General features: G+C 37.1%; 1 protein-coding gene across 4 annotated transcripts in view; it reads left to right on the top strand.

Moving 5' to 3' along the window:
- LOC150109823 (SLIT-ROBO Rho GTPase-activating protein 1-like) overlaps nt 1-17,868 on the top strand; it is a 564,129-nt gene that overhangs the window by 385,741 nt on the left and 160,520 nt on the right. For all 4 annotated transcript variants that reach the window (XM_090396844.1, XM_090396869.1, XM_090396853.1 and 1 more), the window contains one exon: nt 7,781-7,915. In XM_090396844.1, the coding sequence (XP_090252970.1) occupies nt 7,781-7,915 (135 nt within the window). The remainder of the gene's footprint in view (nt 1-7,780; nt 7,916-17,868) is intronic.

Below are 17,868 nucleotides of genomic sequence, written 5' to 3' on the forward strand. Positions count from 1 at the left end.
CCCAACTTTAAAAATTAATATAGAAAAAATACATCAGTCCTAATAGGACATAACACTCAACTATGTATTCTTTAATTTTCTTATGAAAAATATTTGCTAAGTAAACTATAATTTAATGCAAACTGGATTAAAGTCACTCTTTTCCTTTAAAATAAAATTATGTGTATGCGCACGCACTCACGTGTGACTATTGCAAAAAATACTGCTATGAATTAAATATGAGATCTTGATTTCATGATGAGTACGTAGATTTTTCGACCAAAAAAATGAATGTGACAAATGATAACTAACACTGGGTTTAATAGGTTATCATAATATACACGGGTGTTCAAAAAGGAAAGGACAAATTACATTTTTACACGTATATGAAAAAATTTTCATTATTACAGCCAAATGTGGATATAAATTTGTTGCCAGCACGCTAATAAATTATATTACACAAAAAAATGTGCTATAAATTTCGTACAAATTAAATTGCAAAACATTTGTAGCAAAAGTTACAAACTTTCTAATGACGTAGTTATGGAATTAATGTACAGTGCTTACAGAAAACTGTGCAGAGAGACATTTCAGTTTGGAATATGTCTGCCCTGGACTACGATGCAGCTCTTGCAACATTGTACAATGCTTAGCACTAAGTGATCCAGTTTGTACTAGAACAAGGATAAAGCATTGTGTAGGGGAGTTTCAATAGCAGTGCATATCCCTGTTGCATCCCAAATGTATTCTATGGGATTGAGATCTCGGGAGCATGCTAACACTCGATTCAATTAATACCTCAGTCTCCAGAAATGTCTGCACTGCTCCTGCTGATATAATGCTCCATTGATATCATATAACTGTAGCATTTTGAATAGCTTTTGTCTTGCCAGACCTGATCATATGCCTTTTGCAGGTCAAAAAACTTAAATACATATCTTTGTTATATTCCCACGATTTCTCAACTATTTATCATAAAGTGAAAATCTGATCCTAACAGCTGCTGTTCCCTCAATCCAGCTTGTTCTTCCATCACCAAGCTTCTCTTCCACAATCCTTCTCAAACATGTCTCAAGTATACTTGTATAATTCCTACCAGGAATAGCCAGTAGGGAAATACCTCTGTAATTCTCATATTCAGTTTTATTTCCCTTTTTGTATATAGGTTTCTTGGGTTTTGGTTCCTTTTTTTAAATATTTTTTAAATATTGGTATTATCATATTCATTCTCCATTTGTTGGTGGGAATCAGTCTTCTCTTAAACAGTGTTTTATTAATTTTCTAATGTGTTCAGTCATTTCTTTACCTCCATATTTTGGCATTTATTAAAAATTTCATCAAATTCAAGTAATTTCCTGTTTTTCAATTTTGAGATGACCAATTTATCTGTCTGACGAAGGTAATGCTGTGGTCATCCTAAACATATCTACTTGCATTTAGCAGCACTTGTCAACTTGCAAACTGTAATCCAACTAACAGAATTAAGAAGAAAACCGTTAAATTACTTATAATTTCTTGGTCATTGGACACTATTAAAAATATGTTACCACATTGTGCCCACTCTCCTAGAATATATAGAGTTCATAAACATAACATTCTGCTTCTGGCGATAATTGAAGGTATAGACAGCCGTAATTATTACCTAGCCAAGAAAAATTAGCATCAACACTCAAGCAGTTGTCAGGTCATTCTCCCTCCTATATAAAGAACACACAACACTTCATGAACAAAATTAAAAACATAATGCTACACAATGATGATTTGTTAGTCAGTTTTTATGTTTCTGCTCTTTTCACAAATATCCCAATCAGTGACACAATTCTTGTATTACAGAACAAATTTCTGCCTGAAAGTATGGCTCTCTTTGCCAACTTACTATGTTCCAGTTATTTCATGTTGCAAAATAATTTTTGTCTACAAAAAGAAGTCATAGACTCAACACTCCCTAGTTGCTAACTTTTATATGGAAGCTTTTGAGCAATGTGTTCTAGGTTTGTTTATTTTAAAATCTGCAGTTTGGCTCAGTTGCCAAATGGCCACATGCCTTCCAAACTTTAAACATCTTCCTCAGACACCTGAACAAACATAAGCTTTTACTATTGAAATTGAAAATCAAAACTCGCTTCCTTTCCTGAACACACTAATTACACATTTTCTCTTAGGCAGCCTATTCTTCTCCATCTACTGCAAGTTTACACATACCAGCCAATATACAGGGTGTTCGGGATAAATTTGACAGTTTCGTAAGGAAAAAGAAAATCTTCTTTGTATCTATTAAATTTAATGAATTGACAAAAAAACATTACAGGCAGAGTTAATTACAATACTATCAACAAGATTTACTCAAAATTAGCATCGATCACAGCTTCAATTCTGCTTCGGAACCTCGAACAAGCTGATGCTACAGTCTCCCTGGGAAGGGCCGCAAAAACTGTTTTAATTTTATCCATTAACTGGGCTTTTGTATTACTGGAAGTGCGATTGGTGTCTTTTTCAACTGCGCCCCATACAAAATAATCCATGGGGTTAAGGTCTGGGGAGTTTGGAGGCCAAACATTTGGACTGGTGAAGTCGTAGAAATTTTCAGACAACCATTTTTGACTTTTCCCAGAGGTGTGGCAAGGGGCCGAATCCTGCTGCCATACATACGGCCTACCATTGGCTACCCTTGTTATCCAGGGCTTGACTACAGTTAGCAACTCCACGAACAAAGCCCGAATTCCAATGCCAGGGTTCTTCAACACCTGTTCCTGCAGATTTGCGAGGAATTCTGCTGTACGAACGCAATCAGATCGTCTGCTAGGGATCTTTCTTCTTGCTACATCCTCGTAGTCACCATTGCAAGTCTCTAGTTCATGCCTGATTGTTTTTACTGTATTCAGGGAGCATTGGGCAGCAGTCGTAATATCCTTATTTTGATGGCGGGCACGAATCATCATGATACAAGTTATTCTCTTCCATGATTCAGGTGGGTTCCAGCTATCCATCCTTTCTGACATCTTGTATATGAATGAAGAAGGGTCCAAACTTTTAAATGAAGAGAAGTGTGTGTTAATACATGTAACTTACGGAAAAATATAATTAATTATAAATATGTCAAATTTATCCCGAACACCCTGTATATATAATGCTAACTCCTATCACCACCATTCATATGCCTTTCCGATCAAAAAACACAACCAACATCACCTTGATCTTTGACCGACTCATCCTATTGACACTTAAACTACTCATAGTACTGCATTCGGCTCATACAGTCCTTCCCATATACTTGGTTAAGCAATTGAAATGTCTCTGTAAAATTTTTGCCAAAGCAAAATTTCACACACACACACTATTCATCAAACTCTTTCATTGTCACTAATCTGATGAACAGCTTGTGCACGTGCTCACTTTAGCGGATGTAACTCGACAACTAATGCTCATAGCAGAATGGAGCAAGTGGCAGTTTATTGTCAAAACCTGCTGCTAGATGTGCTCAGTCATTGCAGCATGCTCTCTGTGCTGGTTGACACGCTATTTAAAAAAGTTCGGTCTTTTTTTCAACACGTATTGTGTATGTGTGTGTGTGTGTGTGTATATATATATATATATATATATATATATAATTCTAATCTCTTTGATGAAAATGTGAACAATAATGATGACCTAAAAATCTCAAGAATATGGATGGCATGCATTCAATCCACATAACTTTTTGCTCTTAAAAGTCATATAATTAGGAGGGAAAGTGCTCTTGTCCCCATCCACAAGAGTAAAGGGGATGCACAAGACTGTAAGAATTACAGAGGAATAAAGTTCGGTCTTTTTTTCAACACGTATTGTGTATGTATGTGTGTGTGTGTGTGTGTGTATATATATATATATATATATATATATATATAATTCTAATCTCTTTGATGAAAATGTGAACAATAATGATGACCTAAAAATCTCAAGAATATGGATGGCATGCATTCAATCCACATAACTTTTTGCTCTTAAAAGTCATATAATTAGGAGGGAAAGTGCTCTTGTCCCCATCCACAAGAGTAAAGGGGATGCACAAGACTGTAAGAATTACAGAGGAATAAAGTTGATGTCCCACACAATTAAAATCCTAGAGAGGGTTCTTGATGGAAGACTGAGGAAGGAGGTGGAGATTGCAAAGGAGCAATTTGGCTTCATGTCTGGTCGATCGACGACAGATGCTATCTTTGGGTTACAGCAGATGATGGAAAAGTTTCGAGAGAAGCAACGGGAGCTACATCTGGTATTTATTGATCTGGAGAAAGCGTATGAAAGAGTGCCAAGGCAAGAAGTCTGGCGGTGTCTGTGGGAGAAGAAGGTACTGGAGAAATATGTCAGGCTGGTGCACGATATGTGCAGAAATGTGAAGACAAGAGTTCGGACCTGCTGGGAGAGACAGAAAGTTTTCCAGTGACAGTTGGCTTGCATCAAGGGTCAGCATTAAGTCTGTTCCTGTTTAATATTGTGATGAAGGCCGTGACGGAGGAGGTGAGAGAAGACGCGCCTTGGACTATGTTGTATACAGATGACATCGTGCTGTGTGCAGAATCAAGAGAAGTGGCAGCTAAACTGGAAAGTTGGAGGAAAGTACTGGAAGAGAGAGAGGCATGAGACTGAGCAGAAGTAAAACAGAGTATATTATTATTACGGGCAACTCCAATGAGTCCTTAGACTCGTCAAAGGAAGCCCTAAACATCATGTCAAGAACAACTGTTCAACATCCACACATTATCTATCATACTTTGCCTTGAACTCATTCACAGTCATGGCACCCACAACAGACCTCTGGCAGCTTATTCCACTCATTCACCACTCTCCAAGTAAAAAACCTAGTTCTAACAACCTTGCTAACCACACTCTTGCCAAGTTTCCATGGATGGCCCCCAGTCCTCCCACCACCAGTCCTGTTCTGAAAAATATCCTCTGAATTAATGTTATAGAAACCCTTTAGTAATTTGAATGTCTCAATCATATCGCCCCTTTTCCACCTATTAACCAATTTCTGCAACATACAAATCTTCAACATGTTCACATAAGGTTCATTCCATAGACCTGCTATCATCTTGGTCACTCGGCTCTGGATCCTCTCCACCTCCTCCCCATCAAGAAGAAACCCTGGTGCCCAGATCTGGTCACAGTAGTCGTGATGAGGTCTTATTAAGGCTTGATACAGAGGAACAATAACTTGCTTGTCTCTGCTCGTCAAAGTATTCTTCAGTAACCAAGTGATTTGATGAGCTGAATTAGCCATTTTTGCAATGTGCCCCCTAAACTTCAACTCCCTCTCCACCAACACTCCCAAAACCCTGGCCTCATCAATTTCCCGGAGTACAGTTCCACCAATGTGGTATACTGCTGCTAATCTTTTCACCCCAAAATGTATAACCATACATTTTGCCACATTAAATTGATATCCATTCTCCTTAGCCCAGACCTCCAATCTATCCAAATCATCCTGCAAAATTTTGACATCATCTGCATTGACTATTGCCCTACCCAACTTTGCATCATCCGCAAACAAATGAACTGTTCCTCTCAGATCCTTTCCTATATCGTTAATGAACAAATTAAATAGTAGTGGTCCAAGAACAGAACCCTGTGGCACACCACTAGTCACAGGCCATCTTTTGGACTCTACTCCTGAATAAACCACTCTCTGGTATCTCTCCATCAACCACCCTCCTATCCATCTCACCAACCATATATCCATTCCCATATGCTGCAGTTTATTGATTAGAATTCCATGTGGTATCTTGTCAAAGGCCTTAGCAAGGTCCAGCAGTATCACTATAAACCCATTACCCTTATTCAGTTCAGCCGTCACTGTGTTATAAAACGTGAGCAAGTTACTGAGGCATGATACACCCTTCACAAAACCATGCTATCCTCCATACAGTGTCCCGTTATCATCTATCCATTTCTGTATTTTTCTCTTGACTACTTTCTCCAAAACCTTGACAACAACTCCTGATATGCTGATCGGTCAGTAATTTGCAACAGCAGTCTTGGAACCTCCTTTTTGCAGTGGAACTATTTTCCCCTCTTTTCATCCCCCTCTGGACTAACCCAGACCCGAGACTAAAACAAAATGGTCAAGGGCACTGACAATTATTTAGCCACTTCACATAAGACCCGAGCTGGTATGCCACAGATGTATTCCAATTAAGGTTTTGTAATATGCTATTCACTTCCATTTCATTCACATCAATTCCCGTATAAGCTATTAGTTCCTTCATTTCTGCAATATCACCACCTGGATGATATACTCTTGCAAAGTGCTCCCTCAGTAATTCCACTATATCAACTGATTCAGTTACCTCCCTACCATCGGCATTCCTTAAAATCATTCTGCCATATACATTTTTTCTTTTACTTGCAGCATATCGAAAAAACTGTTTGAGATTCTCTTTAGCTTGCATGACTAATTTCCTTTCATAATCCGCTTTTGCTTTTCTTACCACACTTGTTACCCTTCTGGCCTGTGATTTATACTGTTCGTGTGCCTGTAGGTCACCTTTCTCCTTAAATTCCCTCCACAATTGTTTCTTTTTTTTTTGCAGCTCAAGCTTAATGATGTTATTCATTAACCCTAGTTGATTTACTATCTGGACTCTTGGTATACAGTCAGCCATTGCCTCCTTCAAACGCTCCTTTACCACTTCCCATGCACTATCAACCTCCAGCCCTTGCAGTTTTACATGGCACTGAACCAAGCAATCTCCTAAGCTTGTCATACTTACCAGACCAGCCCGGTAATTTCACATGTACCCTTATGGCAACAATAACATTATGATCACTCTCACCAATCGGTGGCAATGTAGTCATATTCAATACAGCCAATATGTGTTGCAAAGTGGATGGCAGCCAGGAGACAGATCTGGAGCTGGAAGGAAATGTCATCAGTAAGGTCAGTGACTTTAGATACTGAGGTTCAACAATGAAAGAGGATGGTGAGGCTGAGAAGGAAGTGTGATGTAGGATGGAGGAACTGGAGAGAGATGGCTGGAGTGCTATGCGATAAGAGGGTGCCGATCAATCTAAAAGGCAAAATCTACAGGACAGTAGTGAGACCAGCTATGACGTATGCTATGGAAACTGTGACCCTGAGGAAAAATAACATCAGCAGGATGGAGGTAGTGGAGATGATAATGCTCAGGTGGATGTGCAGTGTGAGCAGAAAGGATCATCTGAGAAATGACTATGTAAGGGGAACGGTGAAAGTTACGAACTTTGGGGCAAAGATACAGGAGGCAAGGTTGAGATTGTTTGGTCATGTGATGAGGAGGGAGGAAGAGGATGTGGGAAGAAAGGTCATGCAGATGGATGTGTAGGGGAGTAGGAAGCGCAGGCAGCCAAAGAAGAGATGGAGGGAGATGGTGGAGGAGGACTTGAGGATGAAGAACTTGGATGTGGCTACAGCCCAAGACAGGAGGTTGTGGAGGAGACTCACTACAAACAGCGACCCTACTTAAGTGGAAAAAGCTGCAGAAGAAGTACACTAGTCCATCAGTCATTATTTGACCAAATTAGTGTTACTTTGGCATACTTTGAATTGTAATGTAACATGTTTCTTTATAGATATATTACACGTGTGTACTCCAGATAATGAGAACCTTAATATGAAACAATGTAAAACATTGGGACATGAAAGTTTTTGCTCTTAACATGGTAGTCTCTATGGATTGTAGTAATTACCACAATGACTTCATAATAAATATTTTCATTATTTTTATTTTATTTAAATTTGCAGTTTGGAAATATGTGCAGTAATCATTGGGAATATTTACTGTAGGTGATGACCCATTAGCAGATGTCTCAGATGCTAGTGATATTAATTCTGTGGGAGGTGTTCTAAAGCTTTACCTGAGAGAATTAAGAGAGCCATTATTTCCAATTTTTTTCTTTGACCAGTTAGTTGAAATAAGCCGTAAGTATTATTTGCATTATTTATATAGTTTATATAGTTTACATAATTTGATTTCATTGGTTCATATCTGATCATTCTGTAGTACTTGTAAATGATAAATAAGCAATTTACATGGATATACAGGGTGTTCGGGATAAATTTGACAGTTTCGTAAGGAAAAAGAAAATCTTCTTTGTATCTATTAAATTTAATGAATTGACAAAAAAACATTACAGGCAGAGTTAATTACAATACTATCAACAAGATTTACTCAAAATAACCACCATTAGCATCGATCACAGCTTCAATTCTGCTCCGGAACCTCGAACAAGCTGATGCTACAGTCTCCCTGGGAAGGGCCGCAAAAACTGTTTTAATTTTATCCATTAACTGGGCTTTTGTATTACTGGAAGTGCGATTGGTGTCTTTTTCAACTGCGCCCCATACAAAATAATCCATGGGGTTAAGGTCTGGGGAGTTTGGAGGCCAAACATTTGGACTGGTGAAGTCGTAGAAATTTTCAGACAACCATTTTTGACTTTTCCCAGAGGTGTGGCAAGGGGCCGAATCCTGCTGCCATACATACGGCCTACCATTGGCTACCCTTGTTATCCAGGGCTTGACTACAGTTAGCAACTCCACGAACAAAGCCCGAATTCCAATGCCAGGGTTCTTCAACACCTGTTCCTGCAGATTTGCGAGGAATTCTGCTGTACGAACGCAATCAGATCGTCTGCTAGGGATCTTTCTTCTTGCTACATCCTCGTAGTCACCATTGCAAGTCTCTAGTTCATGCCTGATTGTTTTTACTGTATTCAGGGAGCATTGGGCAGCAGTCGTAATATCCTTATTTTGATGGCGGGCACGAATCATCATGATACAAGTTATTCTCTTCCATGATTCAGGTGGGTTCCAGCTATCCATCCTTTCTGACATCTTGTATATGAATGAAGAAGGGTCCAAACTTTTAAATGAAGAGAAGTGTGTGTTAATACATGTAACTTACGGAAAAATATAATTAATTATAAATATGTCAAATTTATCCCGAACACCCTGTATATATATATAATATTAATTTTAGTTCATTTTAATAAATATGTTCATCATCATCATCAAATTCCTGCCATGTACCCTCAAGGGGAATACAGGATATGATAGTACTACATGAAAAAAATTACATCATTACTAACTTCCTATCTACAATTTTCCTCCAAATCAGTCTGTTACTTGTCAAGACTCCAACATTATCAGATCTTATATTTCTATCGTCTAAGGCACTTTGTACCGTATCAATCCACCTATATCTTGGTCTTCCTCTGGGTCGTTTTCCTGCCAACCTGGCAGAGAACACTTGTTTTGCTAATCTTTCCTCTCCCATTCTATTTAAGTGACCATACCATCTGAGATTAGCTCTGCTAACGCATTCCTGGATGCTGACAATGTCAAGTTCTTTCCTAATATCCTCATTTTTAATATGATATTGCCATTGATGCCATCTGTTCACGCCTCTAATCTTTCTCAGGACTCTCATATCTGCGGTCTCTAGTCTTTGGTCACGTGTTTTACTTCTGACCCAGCTCTCAGATCCATAAGTTAAAATTGGTTTGAACACAGCCTTGTATACAGCTAATTTAGTGTTCCGACTAATTTCTTTCTTATTCCATATGAATTTATTCAATTGACTTCCCACGATACCAGCTTTGCTGATTCTGTTGTCTATTTCTATATTTAGTTTACCATCTTCAGTAAAAATTGTGTCTAACTAGCTGAAATGTTTTACTTGTTCCACAAGTTCTCCATTCACAACACAGTTGACATTTTCAATGATTCTGCCTATTTTCATTGTCTTTGTCTTTTTATTGCTGACCTTTATACCATATCTATTACAACAGCTATTCAATTTAGTCAGAGAATCTTGCAGACTTGTAGCGGATTTATTTAGAAGTATAACATCATCCGCATAAAGCAAAGAGCTGACATTAACATCTCCAATTTTGATATCAGGTTTAATACCACATTCCTTCATAATGTGATCCATATAGATAATGAATAACAGAGGGGATAATGTACATCCTTGTCTCACACCAGATTTAACATTAAACCATCTTCCTGTACTTCCTTCAATTCTAACTGCTGACTCACAACTCAAATAAAGACTAAGTATTGCTTGATATAATGCCCCATTGACACCATATAACTGCAGCGTATTGAATAGCTTCTCTCTTGGCACCTTGTCATATGCCTTTTCCAAATCGACAAAACTTAAATACAGATCTTTGTTATATTCCCATGCTTTCTCGACTATTTGTCGTAAAGTGAAGATCTGATCCTGACAGCCTCTATTTGGCCTGAATCCAGCTTGTTCTTCACCAAGCTTTTCTTCCACAATTCTTCTCAACCGTTTCTCAAGTATACTTGCATAGATCTTGCCAGGAACACTCAGTAGGGAAATACCTCTGTAATTCACTCATTCAGTTTTATTTCCCTTTTTATATATGGGTACTATGAGAGCTCTACTCCAATCATCGGGAATTCATCCCTCTGTCCAGGCTTTCTGAACTACGCAGTGCAGCCACTGTAAGACTCTTATACCACCATACTTCAGCATTTCTGGTCGAATATCATCTACTCCTGCTGCCTTTCCACATTTCAAGCCTTTGATGGCTTTTTCTACTTCAAGTATGGATATGTATTCCTGACTGCATGCCTGGTCAGTGTTTTTTATCACTGTGCTGTCATCACTGCTTGTTTCATTTAGCAGTTTTTCAAAGTAATTACTCCATACTTCAAGGATATCTTTTTCTCCTGTTTTCATGTCACCTTTATCATCTCTAATTCCTTTTACAGCACTCTTTCCTCCATTCCTAAGCTTCTTCAACAACCTCCAGAATATTTTGCCACCTTCTTGATATTTATTTTCTATATTCTTGCCAAAGTCCTCCCATGACTTTTGTTTAGCTAGTTTTACACACTGTTTAGCTTTCTTACATTTGTCTCTGTATTCTGTAAGAGTAAAAGCTGACTTATTTGCCAGGAACTTTTGATATGCTTTCTTCTTTTCCTTCACTGCCTCTTTAACTTCCTGTGTCCACCAGGGAGTTCTGATTTTTTTATCTTTGCACACAACCTCACCACATGCCTCTCTGGCAGAATCAATCAATGTTTCCTTCAGAGTTTGCCACTGAATCTCCAAAGTTTGATTCCTGTTCTCAAACTCTTTCATTTTCTTTTCAATAATATTTCTGTATTTTAGTCTACAGTTTACATCTGAGAGCTGCTCAACTTTTATTCGCTTTAAAACTTTCTTACATGTTATTCTTTTCAATATGAAATTCAATTTTATCCTGCTCAAGACTAAATAGTGATCACTTCCAATTTCAAATCCTCTGTACACTCTGGTGTCCTGCACCAGGGAGAAAACATCACTATCAACAATAACATAGTCAATGAGACTTTTCTTATTCCTAGCCTCTTCTCTCCATGTGAATTTGTGCACATTTTTATGTTGGAACATGGTGTTAGTAATAACCAGTCCATGTCCTGAGCAGAAATCCAACAGATATTTGCCATTATTATTAGCTTTGCTCTTTTCTCCAAATTTTCCCAAAATATTTTTGTATGTCTCACAATCATTTCCTACTCTACTATTTAGATCCCCAACAAGGACCAACTTTTCCTTTTTCATTGTGTCAGTTGCTTTTTCTAAAGCCTCAAAAAATTCCTCCACTTCTACCTTACTAGAACCTTCTGTGGGACCATAGGCACAAATAAGTCTCATTGTCCAGTTCCCCATTCTCATATTTGCCCACATTACTATACTTGAGACTGACTGCCATTCAAGAAGATTAGCCTCGTATTTTGTGTTGAATACTATGGCTACTCCTTCTTTTCCTTGATTGTTATTGCCTGAATATAACATTTTGTATTTATTGCTCAGAAAGACCTCACCAGTTTTGGTCTTTTTTGTTTCAGTCACCCCTATTATGTCAATCTGGTACTTATCTAATTCCTCAGCTAGCTCCATTTCTTTGCCATTCAGGCTTCTTACGTTGATAGTACCGATCTTTAACTCTGGTGATGTTGAGTTGGGATTTGTTTTCAGATTTGTTCCAGTAGCTGACTTTTCGCTGTTCGCCCTGGTTCCTTGGCGAAAACAATGGGGGCCTTGTTTAACCGGGCGACGCCCCAGCCGGAAAAATATAATTAATTATAAATATGTCAAATTTATCCCGAACACCCTGTACATATAAAATATTCAAGTACAAAAAATATATATAGTTTATTTTTAGAAAACAGAACATCTGAAAGGATCATTGACATAATATTAGGCTAATAGTTATAACATACATAAACTGAGAATATCCTTTAAAATCATTTTGTAAATAAATGTGTCATGGAAATGACATTTTATCAAGCATTAGTATGTCTACTATATCAATGATAGTAGATATACTAATAGCTATATTCTATTTACAACCTTATCAGAGAACAAATTCATATAGATAGTTTTAATATGGAAAAAGTGGTGGCCTAATTCATAATTTAGCAAGAGTGTTGTATTAGAGTTATGATCCTGGATTGCTTACAGTCCTAATCATAATTAACTCTTAGACCAAAGGTTAAGTGGGTAGAATATGTGCAGTCCATATTCTTGGAATTTTTAGACCACCATTATTGTTAAGATTAGGGTGGTTGATAAGAATTTCACATACCTCCTTAAATTTACCCTCGTACCACATCTTGGTGTGATGGTAATAAGCATAGTGTGGAAGTAGTTTTTTAATTGTATCTGTGGGCCAGGATGTGACTGTTTAAGCAATTCTTCTGTTTTCTTTTTAATCCCATTAGTTGGGTTATAGTTCACAAGTTATCTGAGACTGATTCATTTTTTCCAGATAAGTTCAGTTTAAAATAACTGCACTACCTTATCAGCTTTAGTGATTACGATGTCCTGACTTGCTTTTGACGATTTCACATCTACTAATTCAAATTTGGTTAGGTTGCTAATTATTGCTTTAGTATTATTTAAAATGTGTGAGGTTTCTAATTATATTTTATCAGCTATGGTGGTTGTGAGAACTCAATGTTATGATAATAAACTAGCATCAAGACTCAAGGAGTTGGTAGAACATTCTCCCTCTTATATTAAAAACACACAACACTTTGTAAAGAAATTAAAGACACCACACTAGAAAAAAGTGATATATTATTCTGTTTTGACAATTCTGTCCTTTTCACAAATGTCCCAATCAATGACACAATTCTTCTTTTACAGGACAAATTCCCACCTGGTATCAGAGTGCTTTTTTTTTTTTTGCCCATGTACTACATTCCTCCTATTTTGTGTGGCAAAATACTTTTTGCCTGCAAAAAGAAGACACAGCCATGGGCTCACCCTTATTCCCCCCACCCCCAATTGCTAACTTTTATATGGAAGCTTTTGAGCAATGTGCTCTAGATTCCTTTACTTTAAAACCCAAAGTCTACTTAGATACGTTGACAAAGTTCATTATTTGGTCCCATGGAAGCCAGACATAGACACTTTCCTCAGCCACCTAAACAAGCAACACAAATGGATACAATTCACAATTGAAAATCAGAACTCACTTCCCTTTCTAGATACACTTCTCACATCTTCCTTTCAGCATTCTTTCCTTCACTGTTTACCATAAGCCTACACATACTGGCCAATATATACACAAACTCCTACTACCACCCAACACAAAAACTAGATGTTGGAAGTTTTTTCCCACGTGGTTAGACTATAATAAATTTAGTTTAATCCTTTATCCAAGTGTAAGCAAACAAAGTTTCCTTAGTCCACCTTTACCACAAGTTGCCTCAGTCCTGAAGATACTTCAGGTGCAAACTTTGTGTGTTCACACTTGGATAAAGGATTAAACTAAATTTATTATAGTCTAACCAAGTTGAAAAAACTTCCAACATCTTTCTCTTAATCCAGAGTAATTTAATAATAAGGTGAAACCCCTATAGGTAAATATGACTTCTCCATTACTTCCACCTTAATATCACCACCTCTGGGTCTGGCTCCCGCTGGAGAGACCTCAATAAAGTTTGAAATTGGTCTGGGTAGTTGCCCTTCCCTTAATGCATAGCATTATACATGTCTGCAAGGAGATGTGCTTTGCATTATGGGAGATATTAAGACAAGTGGTGATGAGAGCTTGGTCCACCTTTACCACGAGTTGCCTCAGTCCTGATAATACTTCAGACTCATACTTTGTTTGCTTGCACTTGGATGATACTGGGTCAGAACAATGCAAGGCAGTGATCATCTAGACATATTTTCTGGGCACCCACCCCCAAGGGGTAGAGCAAAGAAAAAATGGTGCAACCTACATGATAGATACTTGAATTGGACTGATGAATACCTCTAGCAGAAGACCTCAATAAAGGTTGAAATTTGTCTGGGTAGTCACCCTTCCCTTAATGCATAGCATTATACATGTCCGCAAGGAGATGTGCTTTGCATTATGGGAGATTCTAAGACGAGTAGTGATGAGAGCTTGGTCCACCTTTACCACGAGTTGCCTCAGTCCTGAAAATACTTCAGACGCAAACTTTGTTTGCTTGCACTTGGATAAAGGCTTAAACTGAATTTATTATAAACAAAAACTAAATGTCATTAACACACTAAAGAACAGGACTTTGAAGATTTGCTGCAGTGAACAAGCACTTAAACATGAATTAAAGTTATCAGCAATATCTTCTTGAAAAATAGCTACAGACAAAATACCATCAACAAAATTGTATGCAATCCTCAACCTAAAAACAAAACTAAACTAGATTACAATAAAACTGTATTTAGCCTTTTCATACATTAAAGGGATATCAGATAAAATAAACAGAATACTACAGAAATACAACCTTAATGCCATCTTTAAACTTCCTGCAAAATTAAAAAGAACTTATTCAACTCGTTCAATGATCCATTTCCTCTGCTGGCCCACTCTGGAGTATACCGTATTCATTGCACCTGTAATTTCCCCTGTATAGGTGCAAAAGGATGCACAATTTCTGTCAAAAAAAAGGAACATAAACAGCACATTACATTTACTAACTATGGTAATTCTGGCCTTTCTGATCATGCCCTGAATACTTTATACAGAATTGACAGGAAAGGCAGCTCTTGTTTATATCACACTGAAATGTGATATGAGTATAAATTTAAGGAGGCCTGTGAAATTCATATCAACCACTTTAATCTTAACAATAATGTTGGTCTGAAAATCCCAAGAATATGAATGGCACATATTCTACCCACATAACCTTTTGATCTAAGAGTTAATAATAATAAGAACTGTAAGTAATCTAGGATCTTAACTATAATATAACACTCATGTTAAATTATGGACTAGGCCACCACTTGTCCCATATGAATTTGTTCTCTGATGATGTTATAAACAGAATATAGCTTTGATGCATTTTTTTTCCTCCCTAGAGGTGAGGCCAGTAGAATAACGGTTGATCAAATTTGTGTGTGTGTGTGTGTGTGTGTGTGTGCGCGCGTGCACTCCAGATGATGATCTTAATATGAAGGGCAAAACATCAGGAAATTAAAATAATTATTCCTATCAAGGTTGTAGTCTCCATAATTTTACTAAAATCAAGGCTGATCACCATGTAACTGTAAAAGAAAGGGTTCTCATAATTTATGGAGATTGATGCACAAGTGCATAAAATACAATTTGAAACCCTGAACATTTTAAATAATACTAAATCATAACTAGTAACCTAACAAAGTCTGTATTGGCAGCTGTGAAATCTTTAAAAGAAAATCAGGACATCTTAATCACTAGAGCTGATAAAGGGTGCCATTGTTATTTTAAACCGAATAGCTTATCAGGAAAAAATGAATCAGTTAGTTTCAGACAACGGCACCTATCAACTTGTAAACTATAACATAACCATCATCATAAAATTCCTGATATGTACCCTCAAGGGGTGTAGAGGATATGATAGTACTACATGAAAAAATTACATCATTACTAACTTGCTATCTACAATTTTCCTCCAAATCAACCTATTACCTTTCAAGACTCCAAAATTATCAGATCTTATATTTCTATCTTCTAAGGCACTTTTTACTCTAAGAATCCACATATATCTTGGTCTTCCTCTGGGTTTTTTTCCAGCCAAACTGGCAGAGAACATTTCTTTTGCTAATCTTTCCTCTCCCATTCTGTTTTAGTGACTATACCACCTGGGATTATCTCTGCTAACACATTTCTGGATGCTAACAATGTCAAGTTCTTTACTAATATCCTCATTTTTAATATGATATTGCCATTGATGCCATCTGTTCATGCCCCTAATCTTTCTCAGGACTCTCATATCTGCGGTCTCTAGCGCTCAGATCCATAAGGTAAAATTAGTTTGAACACTGTCTTGTATACAGCTAATTTAGTGTTTTGACTAATTTTTCTCTTATTCCATATATATTTATTCAGTTGACTTTTGCAATACCACCTTTGTGGATTCTGTTGTCTACTTCCATATTAAATTTACCATCTTCACTAAAAATCATGCCTAAGTAGATGAAAAGTTTTACTTGTTGTATAGGTTCTCCATTCACATTGCAGTTGATATTTTCGATGCTTCTGTCTATTTTCTTTGTCTTGTCTTGTTATTGCTGACCTTCATACCATATCTATTACGACAGTTATTCAATTTAGTCAGAGAATCTTGCATACTTGTAGCAGATTTATTTAGAAGTATAACATCATTCGCATGAAGCAAAGAACTGAGATTAACCAACAATTTTGATATCAGGTTTAATACCACTTTCTTCATAATGTGATCCATATGGATAATGAATAAGAGTGGGGACAATGTATATCCTTGTCTGACACCAGATTTAACATTAAACCATCTTCCTGTACTTCCTTCAATTCCAACTGCTGACTTACAACTCAAATAAAGACTAAGTATAGTTTGATGTAATACCCCATTGACAACATACAACTGTTGTGTTTTGAATAGCTTCTCTCTCTCTCTCTCGGAACTTTGTCATATGCATTTTCCAAATCGACAAAACTTAAATACAGATCATTATTATATTCCCACAATTTCTCATCTATTTGTCGTAAAGTGAAAATCTGATCCTGACCACCTCTATTTGGCCTGAATCCAGCTTGTTCTTCACCAAGCTTCCTTTCCACAACCGTTTCTTAAGTATATTTGCATAAATTTTGCCATTAACACTTAGTAGGGAAGTACATCTGTAATTCTCATATTCAGTTTTATTTCCCTTTTTTATATATAGGTACTATGAGAGCTCTACTCCAATCATTTGGAATTCGTCCCTCTGTCCCGGCCTTCTGAACTATGCAATGCAGCCACTGTAAGACTTTTATACCTCCATGCTTGAGCATTTCTCGTCGAATATCATCTACTCCAGCTGCCTTTCCAATTTCAGGCTTTTGATGGGTTTTTCTACTTCAAATATGGATATGTATTCCTGATTGCATATCTTTTGAGTGTTTTTTTACCACCGTGCTGTCACTTCTTGTTTAATTTAGCAATTTTTCGAATTAATTACTCCATACTTCAAGAATATCTTTTCTCCAGTTTTCATGTCACCTTTATTCTTTAACTCCTTTTACAGCACTCTTTCCTCCATTTCTAAGCTTCTTCAACAACCTCCAGAATATCTTAAATACAGATCATTATTATATTTCCACCTTCTTGATATTTATTTTCTATGTTCTTTGCCAAAATCCTGCCATGACTTTTGTTTAGCCAGTTTTACATAGTGTTTAGCTTTCTTACATTTGTATCTGTATTCTCTAAGAGCAAAAGCTGACTTATTTGCCAGGAACTTTTGATATGCTTTCTTCTTTTCCTTCACTGCCTCTTTAACTTCCTGTGTTAACCATGTAGTTCTCATTTTTCCATTCTTGCAGACAACCTCACCACATGCCTCTCTGGCTGAATCAGCCAGTGTTTTCTTC

The sequence above is a fragment of the Typopeltis vanoorti genome, chromosome 1 (assembly GCF_054136105.1).
Source record: "Typopeltis vanoorti isolate ZY-2024b chromosome 1, IOZ_Tvanoo_1.0, whole genome shotgun sequence".
Lineage (NCBI taxonomy): Eukaryota > Metazoa > Arthropoda > Arachnida > Uropygi > Thelyphonidae > Typopeltis > Typopeltis vanoorti.